Source organism: Hyperoodon ampullatus, assembly GCF_949752795.1.
Source record: "Hyperoodon ampullatus genome assembly, chromosome: 1".
NCBI classification, from domain to species: Eukaryota; Metazoa; Chordata; class Mammalia; order Artiodactyla; family Ziphiidae; genus Hyperoodon; species Hyperoodon ampullatus.
Genome location: NC_136914.1, coordinates 168,582,061 through 168,597,973, shown reverse-complemented (window position 1 = coordinate 168,597,973; position 15,913 = coordinate 168,582,061). Strand labels below are relative to the sequence as shown.

The 15,913-nt window shown below is 40.3% G+C and overlaps 1 protein-coding gene across 1 annotated transcript in view; it reads left to right on the top strand.

Annotated features, from left to right (window-relative positions):
• The window catches only part of TAPT1 (transmembrane anterior posterior transformation 1), a 62,041-nt gene extending 46,633 nt beyond the window's left edge, over positions 1–15,408 (top strand). Inside the window, exons 8-14 of the mRNA XM_079707809.1 lie at positions 399–479; positions 2,873–2,982; positions 4,405–4,464; positions 4,851–4,919; positions 8,300–8,376; positions 11,506–11,666; positions 14,554–15,408. Of these exons, the coding sequence (XP_079563935.1) occupies positions 399–479; positions 2,873–2,982; positions 4,405–4,464; positions 4,851–4,919; positions 8,300–8,376; positions 11,506–11,666; positions 14,554–14,771 (776 nt within the window). The 3' untranslated portion in view covers positions 14,772–15,408. The remainder of the gene's footprint in view (positions 1–398; positions 480–2,872; positions 2,983–4,404; positions 4,465–4,850; positions 4,920–8,299; positions 8,377–11,505; positions 11,667–14,553) is intronic.
• Positions 15,409–15,913: the final 505 nt, after the last annotated feature.

The following is a 15,913-nucleotide window of genomic DNA, read 5'->3' as shown; positions in this document are numbered from 1 at the left end:
GGTTTTATGTTACCCAAAGTCTTATATTTTACACTCTTCTATTACTTCTTCTTCTATAAAATGAAAACAGTTTTCTTACATTCCCAAAGACCACTGGAGCAGTCTGACTCAATATGAGCAGATTGATGGCTTGAATATTTTTTGAAGTCTGTAGAAAACTGGAATTTCCATACTAGAATTATGTTGGTGAAAGAAGTAGATGGCTTGCCAACGTAGCACCACCCTATATATAATTTTACAGACACTTTATATATATTTTATAATATATTAATTTTACACACATTTACATATATAATTTCATCATGCTCTGACTAAAAGAAAGTTATTTTAGATATACTATATAATTGTTATTTATATACAATTTGTTATATATCTACTATTTGTTAAATTTTTTTCAGATATTAAAGAACGATTCACAAATTACGTGCTTTTGCTAATAGTGTGTCTAAGAAACATGGAACAATTTTCTTGGAATCCAGGTAAGTAACTCTTAACAAATACGGTGCCTTCCAATTTTACTCTTGAACCAAAAATCATTCTCTTCCATGAAATAAAATGAATATTGCAGAAAACTTCAAAATTTTTAGCTGTTCAACTCTTTGGGTGTTGGAAATAACTGTTCCAGTAGGACAGATTGAGTGTGCTTTCTGTGGTATGGTGGGAGGCAGACCACGTGCCGTGGTGTTCGGCCCGTCATTTCCTGTGAGCCACACAGCATCTCTGTAGAGCTGTGTACCCAGTGGGTGAGTGGACCCTGTCGAGCACTGCAGCTTCCAAGCCTCTTTGCTGATTTTTCTAACTGTAGTGTGCTGTGGTTATCTAAATGCAGTCAGATCTTTTTCATTTTACGGGTTCACCAGAAGAACTTTGACTGTTCCCTAAAATTTATCTTTTACTCATTCACTGCCTATGAATTAGCATTTTGAATAAAGATAAATTAAAGAAATATAATGTAAAGCAGTAAACTTTGTTACTTACACTCTCTGAATCAAGGCTGGCAAGGAAGTTGTTGAGATTCCATGAATTTTCATCAGTCATTCAGCTAGCAGACATTCACTAAGTATATGTTATGTGCTGGGCACTGGCACAGGTAAGAAGGACTAAGATGTGTGTAGGAATCACAAGCTAATAGAGGAAATAGATAGGTAATTACAACACAGTCTGGTGGTGCTGAAGTCAGCTTGGTGGGAAATGATCACGTGTCTCAAGTAATTTAGAATTTTTTACGTCTGACATTTCTGTATAACCTTGTTCTTAAGCATCGAGGTCATGTTTTGCAGTTTAGTACCCCCAATGCCGTGCATGTTATAGGTATTTAATGACTTCTTGTTCGTTTTCAGGTGTGTGTGAAACATCAGAAACAGATGTAAAATGAGATATGTGATCTTGGAAATATATTTCCAGAAGTTATTTTCTTGTAGAAAGGATACAATCAAATGGTATATCTTAACAGTGGCTTGACGTCTCATCTGAATAGATCCAAAGGCTACTTGACCTGTGGTAGCAAGGCCCCTCCTCCACACACACACACCTAGATTCTCTGCATAGCTGGATTCTTGCTTTATAACTAAGTCAGCTAACAGGATGTCCATGAGAGGCAGTAACGGGCGAGTGTGGCTGGTCCCAGCAGAGCCCGCGTGGGATCAGCAGTCCTGAAACAGCGGTATTGTTGCGCCCCAGGACAGTAATCCCTAAACCTGCTGACAACTGGATGTTTAAAGTCGTGTTCTCATTTGTACTTGACTTTCAACAAGTTATCTTAGTTTTCTTTGCGAGTATGATAAGAGGAACACTTCTTTGTTGGTAAATTCATCATTCTTTCACTCTTTGTTTTTGTTTTTTTTAGGTTTAAAAAAAATTTTGTTTAAACCAAATACCACTTACGGAAGCTTACCCTAAATTCCCAAGATGATGAATAACATAAAAATAGTACAAGTTTTCCTGTATGCCAGGCCCATTGCTATGCACTTTACATCATGGTCTCATTTAATTCTCATAATGGTGAAGTGTAGATACTTTTATCTTGTAGATGAGGAAACTGGAACTTAATTGCCAGTAATTGCCAGCATCATCTAGCCGGTCAGTGGCAGAGTTTATTATTGAGAGAGGTTCCCTGATTCCCCAAACCTCAACAGGATGTGAAACTCCCTAAGACTGCCTTGTCTTGTCAGCAGGCAGAGCCCCAGCTGTGCTCTCTCCACCCCACCTTCCAGCTGCCCAGGTGCTGGATTGCTACAGGTCCCTGCCAACAATTCTGATCCTTTTCCTGCTCTGTCCCACTCATATCTTTCTTCAAGGTCTAAGGAGGTTATCTGTTGGCATTTTTTTGTCAGGTACTTGGTACTGAATTGACATTCTAATAAATATGGTAAAGGTGAGCAAATCTGACGAATTACATCTGTATGACAGTGAAATAAATGATTGATCAGTATCTTTAAGTCTTAGTGATCAAGGAGGGAAAAAAATTTGTTCAGTTGACTTCAGCACATGTTCCTAGTAGTTATTCACCATCACATTAAGGCAGCCAGAGAGTTTTACAAGGAGCCTGCTTAGTTATCCGTCCCACCAGTCCTCCCGTGCTGGTCCGGAAGGAAGCCAGGGGCTCTGCTCACCACTGTGCCCCCTTCAGTAGGGGTTGGCACAGAGGAAGCACAGAATAAATACTTGTTGAATGACTTATCCTTTATCTGGATAAAATAGGGCTCTTCTGATAATTACTTGAATGCTGGTTCTCTCTCTATTATCACTTATTGAAAACATTATAGTTTTGCCCTGTGGAGATTGCAGGTTTCTGTGGTAGCCTGTGATAGGATATTATGGATTCTGTTCATATTAAGAGATTTAATTGTCTCTCTTCTCCCCTACTTTATAGATCATCTCTGGGTGTTGTTTCCAGATGTCTGTATGGTGGTTATATCAGAAATTGCTGTGGATATTATAAAACATGCCTTTATCACAAAGTTCAATGACATTACTGCAGATGTATGTATTTTAATAAGCAATTCAGTGTTTGGTGTTGACTTCTGGTTAATATTATAAAGTTGTAGAAGAGCAAGTTTAAGTTTACTGCATTTATGAAGAAAAATAGAAAAGTACTACTACTTTAAAGTTAGAATTATAATTTTAAATTTCTAAAAATAATTGTACTACTGAAAGTACATTATTTCAATATTAAACAGTTCTGGTTCCATACATTTGGGTAGAGGTATAGATTGACCAGTAGTTGAGATCAGGGTGTCACTAACTCAAAACCATTATAAACTGTTAATAACCATCATAATCTGTCTACTTAAACTGTTTAAAAATCACATTGTTTCTATTTAAAACATTAGATATCAAAACTTCTCTCTCTGCCTAGATTGTTTAATATTTTATATTTAAAAATTGATTCTTTTTCTGTGATTATGAATAGGTTTCTGATAAGTCCTAGAAGACAAGAGCCTTATATTTTTCTAGTGAAAGCATTTGCTGGAACTTTGAGAGATTTGTTTTATATTATAACCAGGTATTCTATAGAATTTCCAGAAATAGAAATGGGGCTTTAGGCTTGTTGTAAACAAAACGTAGGCAAGTTTTCTAGTGCAGTCCTCATTCCTACCTCAGGCCCAAAACGAATAGTAATTTCACCAGTTATTTAGATTTGGTTTGGTTATGCTTTGTCTTACTCTGATGCTTATTGTTTTATTTCAAAAGGCAAAGACTTAAAATGTAATGCAGTTGCAGCTGCTACAATGTGATGCTTGGATTATGGGGTTTCTGAATGTTTTAATACACTTGAATAAAATATAATTTTGCACTTTTTTGCATAAACGGTGATAAAGTAATTTTACCCTTTACTCTCTTGGCTTCCTCAAAACAAGAATCCCTTTTCATGGGATCATTTTCTCAGCAACATAAGTCAAAACTAATAGGCTTGATTCTAATACTTAGTGCAGTTTTTAGTGGAATACAAGTGCCTTCATAACTATGTTCTCTAACTCAGCTTTATATCATGTTTAGCATTCATTTTTCTAAGAAGGCATCATTATCATTAGATATACAGTAATAATAATTTTAAAGTGTTCGTTTAATTTAAATTTTCAGAATTATTTTCTGTGCCTTACACTACTTAAAATATTAACCACTCCTCCCCAAATTCTAAACTCTCAGGATCATAATCGTTGAATATTTATCCCTCTTTAAGAGAAACCTTTACAAAGCCTGTGAACTTACCAGTTGGGGGAATTGAGGCTATGTTTTACCCTTATTGTAGGAAAATGAATAAGAGAAAAACTACCCAGATGTCGCTTAGTTAGTAGCACCTTCTTTCTGGCTAGTTATTGAACATCTTATCTACAAGGTAAATCTTTCCACGTTGTATGTTTGCACTATATTACTTAATATTTCATTCTTACTTGTCTTTAGGTCTACAGTGAATATAGAGCCAGCCTTGCTTTTGACCTTGTTAGCAGTCGACAGAAAAATGTGAGTATTATATTGAAGACATAGTCTGAAGTTAACTGAACAATGGTTTAATTCAGCATGGGATATTAATTAAGGGAAAGCTAGGTAAACTTCCTACTTATCTCTGTTCTTGACACTAAATGTTTACAAAATAATAAAAATAATACTAATATGTAACATTACATAGGGTATGATTTCTGCAGTGTTGTAACAGTTATGCAACTTTGTATTTTAAACTTCTTACGAACATTTAGATTGCCACATCATTTTACTAAATTACATTATAGGTGCTAGGTTCTCTTCTTGCTCACAGCCTCACCTGTTGATAACATTTGCTGGTGATGAGTGAATTGTACTTTTTAAGTGCTATTTAATCCCATAAATACTTTTCTCCTTTCTCTGTCTAGGCATATACTGATTACAGTGATTCCGTGGCACGGAGGATGGGGTTTATTCCTCTCCCACTAGCTGTTTTAGTAAGTTCATACTTCTTTTCCCTTTTTTATGACGAGATGACTGTCATTACAGAATATTAATAAAAGGATTATCAATAAGTTTGTTTTAAAAGGACTTGATATAAAAATTAAAGGTACGTGACTTAGAAGGAAATTTTGTTTTATAGTATCTTCCTTTTGGATTTTGAGCCATCCAATAGGTGAATGATATTAAGGCTCTATTTTATGTAATGGCTTTCCTGACAAGGAGAATATTCATTTTGGCTTATTCATTTGGCAACGATTTTTCTTTTAGAGTGGAAATACCTAGTGGTAGGCATTGATGTGGCCACTGTAACACATATTGGTGGGAGTATAAGTTGATCCAGCGTTTCTAAAGGTCACTGTGACGGTATTATGCTTTGATGAAGTAATTCCAGTTCTAGGAATTTATCCTAAGAAAATAGTTATAAAAGGCACATGATGATTTATAGGCAAGGTTATGCATTGCGGTGGCATTTATAGTAGTAAAAATTTGGCAACAGATGAAATAGATTAAATAAATACGGTGTGCACAAATGAAGAAATATTCTGTGTTCATTATAAGCACTACTTCTTAAATTTTTTCCGAAGTTTTTACAAGGAGATTTTCTACTGTTCTACACAGGAAATATCATATATATTTTTAAATAATAGCACTGAAATTTACTAGATCAACCAAAAAAATTAGTCATCAACTTCTGATATTTTAATGAATTGCTCAGAACAGCCTTGCATATAGCTACTATAATATTTAATTAAGGCTGTAATAATGTTAATTAAGAAGATTTGCTGGCTGCACTTATATATGATTCTATTCTTTTTTGGGTGGTTTTTTTGGGGGGTTTGGGGTTTTTTTGGCTGTGTTGGGTCTTTGTTGCTGCATGTGGGCTTCCTCTAGTTGCGGCAAGCAGGGGCTCTACTCTTAGTTGGGGTGCATGGGCTTCTCACTGCAGTGGCTTCTCTTGTTGCAGAGCATGGGCTCTAGGTGCGTGGGCTTCGGTAGTTATGGCACGTGGTCTTCTGTAGTTGTGGCACACAGGCTTCAGTAGCTGTGGCTCGTGGGCTGTAGAGCGCAGGCTCAGTAGTTGTGGCGCACAGGCTTAGATGCTCTGCGGCATGTGGGATCTTCCCAGACCAGGGCTCGAACCCGTGTCCCCTGCGCTGGCAGGCGGATTCTTAACCACTGTGCCACTAGGGAAGTCCCTATATTCCTTTTTGGCTACCTATTCTCATATCAAAACAAATGCATCCATCTTTTTGTCAAAGTACATCTGAAGTTCTCTTATAATGCAGAGTCCCATAGAAATTGACTAAGAGAGGTATAAAGAAGTTGTAGATTATACTAACTGTAGTTTTGACCAGCTTGCCTAACTTTTTTTTAGAGGATGGATGATTAATAGATTTAACGTTATTTAAACTTCAACAGGACTCTTCTAATAACCACATCCTAAATGTTTTCAGTTATATTAGGAGCTTGTTTTTATTATGTACTAACTAATTCAGCTTTCTTTTGCTTGGGAAAAGGAGCTCCTAGAATTTTGGAAAAACAGGAAATTTTTCAAGAGTGAAGTTATGTGTTAAAGGTTTAAGAGATTGATGAAATAGAATTTAAAATTTTTCTACATTTGTTTTCTACAACTGGAAAAGGGATACAACAGTGTGAGAGTAAACCTAGGTTGCCTGACTATTTTTTTTTAAAGGATTGGTTAAGTGGTTGGATTTAAGTGTGTCCCTGCTTTGCCAAATAATAATTATTTATCTAGTAACTTATTTGCCAGAAAACTCGATTCATAATTAGTATGAATTTTTTAAATTAGTACATTTTTTAGATTTTTCTTCAGTCTTTGTTTTAATCTTTAAATAAGTTTTTATGGTTGTTATACAAAAAGATTTAAGTTTAATTAATAATCGATTAACAGAACACTTCTGGGAAACCTCCTGTAGTTTCAAAGGGGATTATGTCGTTATGCGAGGATCCAGCAGGTTTTCTTTTGCAGCGCTTTTCTCACAGAGTGCCAGAGCGACACCCTAGCTTTGGCAGAAATCTAGGGGCCCTGAAGAATAAGCTGAGGCCTCAGTAACTAAGATAATTCTTTAATTAAGGCCAAGAGTGGCAGTGGTTCCTTGTAAATGTTACCGTTGGTCCTAGAATGAATTCATGTCCAAGAAAAGTAAAATAAATCATATGTTAAGGTCTCAAGGAAATTGGACTTGGGACACATGTATCTTAAAGTTACCTAATAATATACTGGGTAAAAATGAAGTCATTTAAGCCTTGAATGTGATCATTGGTTTGCCTTTCATATTAATGAATAAAATTCTAGAACCATGTTACTTTCCATCACAGATGTTTGTACGACAGGTCATTTCCCCATCAGAGACTGTGACAGAGATGAGGACTTCCATATCTTTCCTCATCTTGAAATTTTATTGAATATATGGCAGTCCATTCTGTCTATCTCCTCCCAATTGCTCTTTTATTAAAAGCATTTTTAAAATGTCATTTAAAATGTATCTTATGATATTTATTTAGAGACCCTTCCATTTGATGATAACATTACTAGATAAGGTCAGTTATTTTCCCTGATTTTCTATTTTCACATAGCAGTCCCCCTATACCCTAATATGTGGGCTCATTATTAAGCTGAACCTATAATGTGTAAACATTTTCCAGTGACAGATCCCACCAGATTTATTCAGCAAACTTCCAAGGATAGTGCTGTTACTCCTATGTTTCTGTGAGATAAGTAAGAAAATAGATGTTTAATCAGAACTATCCAAAGGACGCAGAACGTTTCTGGCCTTTAAGTAATAAATTTTGTAATGGTATTTAGTTTTTTTAAACAGTACAAACCCCCTAAGGTTCCCTTTTCTCTCTCCCCCTGCAAGTCATTGGGGGTTCTTAGAGAGTCAAAGAAAAAAGGACAGAAAAAGCAGGAGCAAGGGCAATGCCCACTAGATGCTTCTAGCTCTGGTAGGGACACATGCAGCAAGATGAATTCATTTGTATCTTCCAGAATAATTTTTATTTTAAAAGTCAGCTGATTTGCATCGCTGTTAATAAGTACAGGTAAACATGTCATTCATGAACTAGGTATAGTGTCTGACTTTAGAGTCAGCAGTTGAACGTGGCATTAGCCACAGCCATCCTGGATTTGTCTAAAGAATCCAAATCTACCACAGAAGCTTTCACAAGCAGCCAGATTCTGATTTGAATCAACAAAACTAGAACTGCTTTCTTGAGTTTAGACAAAGGCCACAGGTATGTGCCCAAAGTGTTAAAATCTGCATGGAGAAATCTTTATTTAAATATTAACTAATAACTCTGTGTTTGTATGTTTTGTTTATGTGTTTTGTTGTTTTGGTTTGTTTCTGGCTAGCTCATCAGAGTTGTAACAAGCTCAATTAAAGTGCAAGGAATCCTGTCTTATGCCTGTGTCATACTCTTCTATTTTGGGTAAGATTAACCATTCTTGAATATGTTTTTGGTTATACAGTAAAGTATAAGTGCAAGATGTGATGGAAGTTAATAGCAGCTAAATCATAACAATATGCCCATCCCAACTGTCTTGGGGGTCTCCCTTGACAGCATGTATCTCCAAATGTATTTGTGACTCAGTTAAATTCTAGTTAAATTAAATATGCTGTTTGGTAGTAGTATTAATAGCATTTTAGATTTAATTTTAATCTTTTAGTGAAATCACTTAAAGTCCTTTCTGCCTAGGACTTAAGTTTCACCCATGTTTTATGATAAAATCTGCCATTGTAATCAGATATTGTTCTATGTTTTAAAAAAATCTTTGTTTCTACTATGTTTGCCATACTGATTATTTAGCATGCTCTAGGCCTATGTCATATAAACCCAAAGGAGATGCAGAAATATATCATTTCTCTGCCTGTGACTGGTTAAACTTATCTGCAGATTTGTTGGTCTCATGCGGCTTATATCTTGTTGGGAAAGACAAAGGGTAACATATTAACAACTAAAATACTTTAAGATAGTAATAAGCGGTATGAAGAAAATAATATAAAAAGGCATTTTTGCCACTGCTAGTTTTTTCATGACGTGAATTTATGATAAAGTAGCCCTGCCTAGCTTTAGGTTTACTTACTTTAGAAGAAAGGGACCCCATCCCTGGTCCCTGTGCTCACGTGCAGTGGCGCATCAGGTGGCGCATCAGGAGCCGTTCTCTGGGCAGCAGTCAGAACTGAGTATCTTGAGAGGAGAAAGTGAGGAGAGGATAAGCATAGCGGTAGTGACCTCAGCCAGAGATTCACCCAGAATCTGCCCCTGGGACGAGGTCCACTTTCCAGAGACATCTGGGTATTTCCAGTTCCACGTTTTGAGTGTTTTCTACACTGCTATCTGCCTGCTAACTGACTCAGCAGGTGCTCCAGAGGTGTCTGACACAGGAGCCCAGGAGCAGTCAGTTTTCACCGTCTCCACCGAGTATGTGAGTTACAAATAAACTTTCTGCGCCCTCAGCGCCGCATTCAGGCTACGCGGCCAATGTCAGTGATGCCCAAAGCAAGATGTGGTTCTGATCAGATTGCATACCATTTACTTTTGAATGAGCATAGAAATGCTTTACTGTATTAAGGTAACTTTCGTCAGTTACTGCCATTAAAAAACGTGAGATCCTCCTTCCCTGGCACAAATGCTCACACTGCCCTCCGAAGCTCTTTGTATCATTCCTTGTTTATCTCCACCCTGCCAGGCAGAGAGCGTGGGCAAGGATGGCCGACAGTCCGGCAGTCCCCGGGAAGGGCCTGGGCTTCAGCTCTGAGGGAGGTGAACCACTGGAGTCTTGTGAGCATAAGAGGGCTAGATCCATCTGGCTTTTTGCAAGGGCCACTGGCTGTTGTGCAGAGAATGGACTGGAGTGTAGCAAGGAGAGAAGCACAAGTCAGGCCAGGTCAGGAAGCTGTTCCAGTCGTTCCCAGGAAAGGTGACCACAGCTGGAATTGAATGGTGGCAATGAGTGCTAAAAATCTGCCAACTAGGGATACATTGAAGGTGGAGATGTACAGGACTTGCTGATGCATTGACTGAATGTGAGGCGAGAGGGAACACGAAGCATCAAGTGTGATCACAGAGTGTGGGGCTCAGGCAGTTAGGGTGATGGGCTGGCCATCCACTCTGATGGGGAGGCCGGTGAAGACAGACAAGTGGGGCTGGTTCACCTTGGTTTTTTTGGAGGGTTGGGGCTGGAATCAAGAGTCCTGTTTGGGTTTTGTAAGCTTGAGATCCTACTAGACATCCCCTAGTGGTGTCAAGGAAGCAGTGGAAGGGCTGAGTAAAGAGGGCGGGGGAAGTTGGGGCTGGCAGTAAACCTGGAAGAGTGGCGCATGCACGCGGAAGGTCCTTGCAGCCTTGGGTCCATGTGAGGCCCTCGGTGCTCCAGAGTAGGGAGTGGAGAGTGAAGGAAGCCTGTTTGCTTCTTGTTTAACCTCCTTCCACACCCCTCTTCGGACTTCCCCTCACCGACGCATAGTTCCGTGTCACTGCCAGGATTTCCTATCAGGCCTAAGAAATAGCCACCCGCGCCTTCACTCACTGTAGAACTGACCATGAGGTCCTTGGTGTTGTGCCATTTAAGGGCCCCTATTTGTGTGACGATACCCGTGTGAAGAGTTTTTTCAGAATTTTTGCCAGATTTGTTTCAAATGCCTAAAAAGGTTATACACCTTTTGGCCCAGAAATCCCACTTCTGTAATTATGTATTTTGGAATTTATCTTAAGGAAACACAGATTTAACGTAAGTTTTCCTAACCAGCAACTTTTTAATAGAAGCAACATATGAGGAATAGCCTAAGTAACCAGAATTAAGGGCTTTGAGGGGCTTTGTTATATGATAACCAATATAGTGAAGCATTGTGAGACCATTAAGGTAATGTCATTGAGGAACACAAGCGGTTCTGGAGAATATTCATGACGTATTGTCACGTCAACAACAACGATGGTAATAAAATAACAAAATTTGTTGGCATTTCTATGTGCTCAGCACTGTCCTGAGCACCTTACTGAAATCACCTCCTTTATGGATTAACCTGTTAGGAAATTCACTCAGATCCATGCAGGTCTTGAGCAGTGGAGTCAGGATTCAAACTCAAACACTTGGACCCTGGAGTCTCTGCACTCGCTCTGAACTCCAATCCCCTACTGCCTTCTGAAGAGACCCCATTACTGGACAGTGAGAAATATGAATAGACCTACATTCAGAGCAAAAATGACTGAAGGATAATATACCAAACGTCACAGTGATTTGCACTGGAGTGTGGCATTATAAGTTTTTGTTGTTGTTTTTCATCTGCATTTGCTAAATGTATTTGTTTTGTAATAAAAGAATAAATGTCAAACAATTTAGAACCAGGTGAGACTTTTAAGCATAATTTCTTCTTATAGAGAGAACTAAGGAGTTTTTCAAAAATGTTCCCCCGTGGTAAAGAAACCTCCAGAAACTCGGGTTTTGCATAAGGAACTGGGCCCTGTGGCGCCTGGGTGATCCTCTCTCCCCCTCCCCTCTGCCTGCCCAGTGACTGAGAGGGACTCCAACAGTAGTTGGTCGTTTCTTTCCGGTTTTAGGTTGATATCTCTGAAAGTACTGAACAACATTGTCCTGTTGGGAAAATCATGCCAGTACGTGAAGGAAGCCAAAATGGAAGAAAAGTTGTTTAACCCTCCCCCAACCAGCGCTCCCAGCAAACCATCCAATAAATCACAGAATAAATGTAAACCCTCTCAAGGTAGGTTTGGTTCTTTTTATCACTTCTATGAATCATTCTATAATGAATTAATTGTCTGAACTCTACTTAATAAAAAAATCACTGTTCAGTCGATGTTTAGCAACACTTTCAAGATTGGATTTCACTTTGCTTAGCTATTGATTTTTAATGTTTATGCTGTGGATCTCATCACAGGTGCCCCTAACGCAGTGCTCCGAGCTTTTTCACTCCTTCGTTGGTTGTTCGGTAGATGATTATTGGGCACCTGTTACCTGACAGGCCCAGGGATACAGCAGTGGGGCAGGCAGAGCTGTATCATGGGGGAGAGAGAGGGAGTGGATGTGCACTATGGCAGGTGGCTGTAAGTGCTGTGGAGAAAACTAAAGCAGACTCAGGAGAGGGACTGTGGTGGGAGTTGGGGGCACTCCCCAGCCGTGAGGAGCCGGCATCCGGGCAGAGACCGAGCCTTCCAGGGAGGAGCCTCCCAGGCACAGGCCATGCGTCCAGAGGCCCCAGGCAGGAACATGCTTGGCGTGTCAAGGGACAGCCTCTCCCCCGGGATCGGGAGGGACTGGAAGGGGGTCCAAGAGGCTGCCCAGGGCTCCGGGTCACCCAGGGCCCTGTGGGCTCTCGTGAGGATCTCAGCTTTTCCTGTGTGAAGGGGTTGTTGCACAGCTTGGAGCGGAGGAGTGACACGATCCAGCAGACATTTTAAAAGGGCTATTTTCAGTCTTTGTGGAAATTAGCCTCAAGAAGGGTGAGCCCAGAGGTTCCCTGGTGGCACAGTGGTTAAGAATCTGCCTGCCAATGCAGGGGACACGGGTTCGAGCCCTGGTCTGGGAAGATCCCACATGCTGTGGAGCAACTAAGCCCGTGCACCACAACTACTGAGCCTGAGCTCTAGAGCCCGCGAGCCACAGCTACTGAGCCCACACACCTAAAGCCCGTGCTCCACAACAAGAGAGGCCACTGCAGTGAGAAGCCCACGCACCGCAAGGAAGAGTAGCCCCCGCTCACCACAACTAGAGAAAGCCCGCGTGCGGCAACGAAGACCCAACGCAACCAAAAATAAAATAAATTTATTTAAAAAAAAGAAAAGAAGGGTGAGCCCAGAGGTGGAGGCCAGTGGGGAGCTGCCTGGCTCAGTGCATGGGTCAGCATGTGAGCGGGCAGGCTGACCAGATTCTGGGTGGGTTAGTAGGGGCCCAGGGCTTGCCAGTGAGGTTGTGCCATGGGAGAGGAGTTGAGGATGATTCCAGGGCTTCTGGCCTGGAAGATTTGGAGGAAGAACTGGGGCAATGTGTGTGACAGGTAGTATATGAGATGCTGGAGATACAAAGGTAAATAAATCATGCTTTAGCGCCTCTCAGACTGACGGGAGACAACAAAAGTGGATAATCCAAATTGGTGAGTGAGGTTATAGACAGGGGCGTGGAGGGCACAGGAGAGGGACCCTTCCTGGAGGTGGTGACGCCTGAACTAAATCCTGAAGGGTGAGAAGAAATAGGCCCAGGTGAAGATCGGGGCACGTCAGGAAAGGGACCAGGGTGGGCTGAATCGTGGAGGCCTGAAAAAGAAGAGAACTAATGGGTCAGTATTCCAAGCGTCATGTTTGTTCTGGAAGGAATAAGAGATGAGACTAGAGCTGGGCCGGAGGCCAGTCTGAAGAGAGAGCCATGCTCGTCATGTATGCTTTATTTTAAAGTAGAACAGAAACTTGTGATTAACTTGAAAATAATTTTTAATTTTCAAGAACATGTAAGTACCATTGGTAATATGGGATTGCATTTGTTTCGGCTACCTGGATAGTTCATAATGGGTCCATATGTGTTCTGTTAGGCTAGGCTCCTTCAACACATTAAGAAGCTAATAACCATCAGTCTTGCTTTCAAGAAGCCTCCAGTTGAAGAGAGGATAAAACCTGTAGCACGCACTGCAGTTCAGGTTCACTGGATCCAGAGCCCTGTAATAAGAAGTGCATTTTGGGCGAGTGCCTTTGTGTCTGGTCAGGATGTTTTGGAGGTCAGGAGACCACTGGCCAGAGACCATTCAGGAAGATATTGCAAGTCGGGCAGGTCAGGCCCACTTTGCATATGAAAAGAGGGGCTGGCTGTCAAGACAGCATGGAGTCCATCATGTTCCAAAAGAAGCAGATGACAGCAGGAGGGAGGGACGACCAAGAGAGATGAATGTATTCATTGTCTCAACCGTGGCAACGGTTTCAACAGGTGTATATATGTGTCAACACTCATCAGATTATCCATTTTAAATATGTACCATTTGTGGTATGTCATCCTTACCTTGATGAAGCTGCTCTTGTAAGGACTGAATGTATGATCCAGAGATTGGTGGGTCCGGGCCCCCAGACCACTGCTCCTCAGGCCAGGCTCAGGATCCCCATGGCCCAAAATACACATTAGAGGTTTTGTCCATTGATTTGTTTTTACTTCTGATTTGGACTTCCTGGACATGAAATGCTGACTATGTCTAATGTGACTACACATAACAGGTGGAATGGATTAGAGTCTACTTAGCCCTGATGTCCTGAGTTTAGGAATCAATGTTAATTTTTCAGCTCTGGCAACAATCTTATTATTGGTTTTATAGGAGGAGGGTTGTTAATAGGAGTTCTGATCTTTCCAGAATCAGGTAACAGTGTTATTTGTGTGACATGATCCACATAATAGCTTTTATATAAAATTTTGGATGAGGAAACAGAAATAGTGCAGCCTCTAAGTTTCTTTATAAACTCTGGGGCTTATACAACATGCTATTTGGCTATTATTCGCTTTATCCAAAAGCATGGATAATCAACATTTTTTTTCAGTACCACTATATTGTTAAGCTTGTGGTTATTATAAGTTGGGGGGAAACCCTTTTCTAATTAAATGAATCTGTTTTTCCACAGAAGAAAACCTGTCTGCTTCGGTCACCAGCCAGCCTCTTCATCAAAAGGAAAATGTCATACCACTACTTGTGACAAGCAATTCTGATCAGTTTCTGACAACGCCAGATGGTGACGAGAAGGACATAACGCAAGAAAACTCTGAATTAAAACACAGATCCTCAAAGAAAGATTTGTTAGAGATAGACAGGTTCACAATTTGTGGAAACCGAATTGACTGATTTCTGTAGCTGCGTGTGCCAAAGATACACAGAGTCCCGGGGCAGCAGATGCTGTGCTACCAGGATGGACAGATGCTGAAAATGGCACTTAAATATTTATTTAAGAACTTAAATTATTAATGGAAAGCAAATCTTAGTGTCCTTCTTCCAGTGATGTGCTCTGGCTGAAGGTCAGGTCACGTGAGTCCTCCAACAGTGACCTCTAGCCTTGACTCCTTGGAAAACTTGACGGATTAGGAAAAGTTCCTCCTGCTTGGCAAAGCAGCAGAATCTCTCTGGGCCCGACAGGAGCAACACAGACATCACTTTTGCTTTGTCAATCTGTGCTTCCAGAAGATCGGATTTTGACGTGAGTCCTCTTCAGTATAAGGATATACCTGGAAAACTGTGAAGCTCCTAGCACGATGCTCCCTTTCCAGCCTCACTCTGTTTCCACAGTTTTCAAACGTCACTTCATCTGCCAAACCATTAAAAATAATAATAATAATTAAACTTAAGTCAAGTTTCTTACCACCAGAATAATCTTTGAAGATGTACCTGAATTAATCAGAATAAAAAGCTACCTTAAATAAGACATGATGAATAGTAGCACTTTATAGAGAAAAAAAAAAGACCCTAAGCCAGCTTATTTAAGAAATATTAATTAATGAAGGTTATGCATCACTGAGAAAATGTTTCATAATTTTTCAGTTTACTCTTTACAGCAAAACGTGAGCCGTGTATTGTTTCACTGCAGTGGATAAAATAGGAATTCCCTTACAGAAAGGCACTTTTTATACTGAGAAAGCGGAGCAGTGTTAACTTTAATGTATAAGTTAACTGGTATCACCTTAAACTAATTAATTGCTTCCTAAACTGTTACAGTTAAAAGGATTTGGTGTTGAACAGGCTGAAGAACTGTCAGTATACAAAATTCAAAGGTGTCGACTTCAAGTGGGTTTTCCAAGCAACAGTTTTGAAGTCCATCTTCTAGCGGATGGGGCAGCATCTTGCTCCGGCTTCTGGAGTACATGGGTGGGTCTGTCTGTGTGCCTGCGCCTGGGCGGGCCTGTGTTGTGTGGGGAGGTGTGGCTGTCACGTGCGCCTGTGCTGGGCTGGGCAGGCTGTGTGGGGGAAGGGAAATGGGGGTGTTCGGGGCGTTC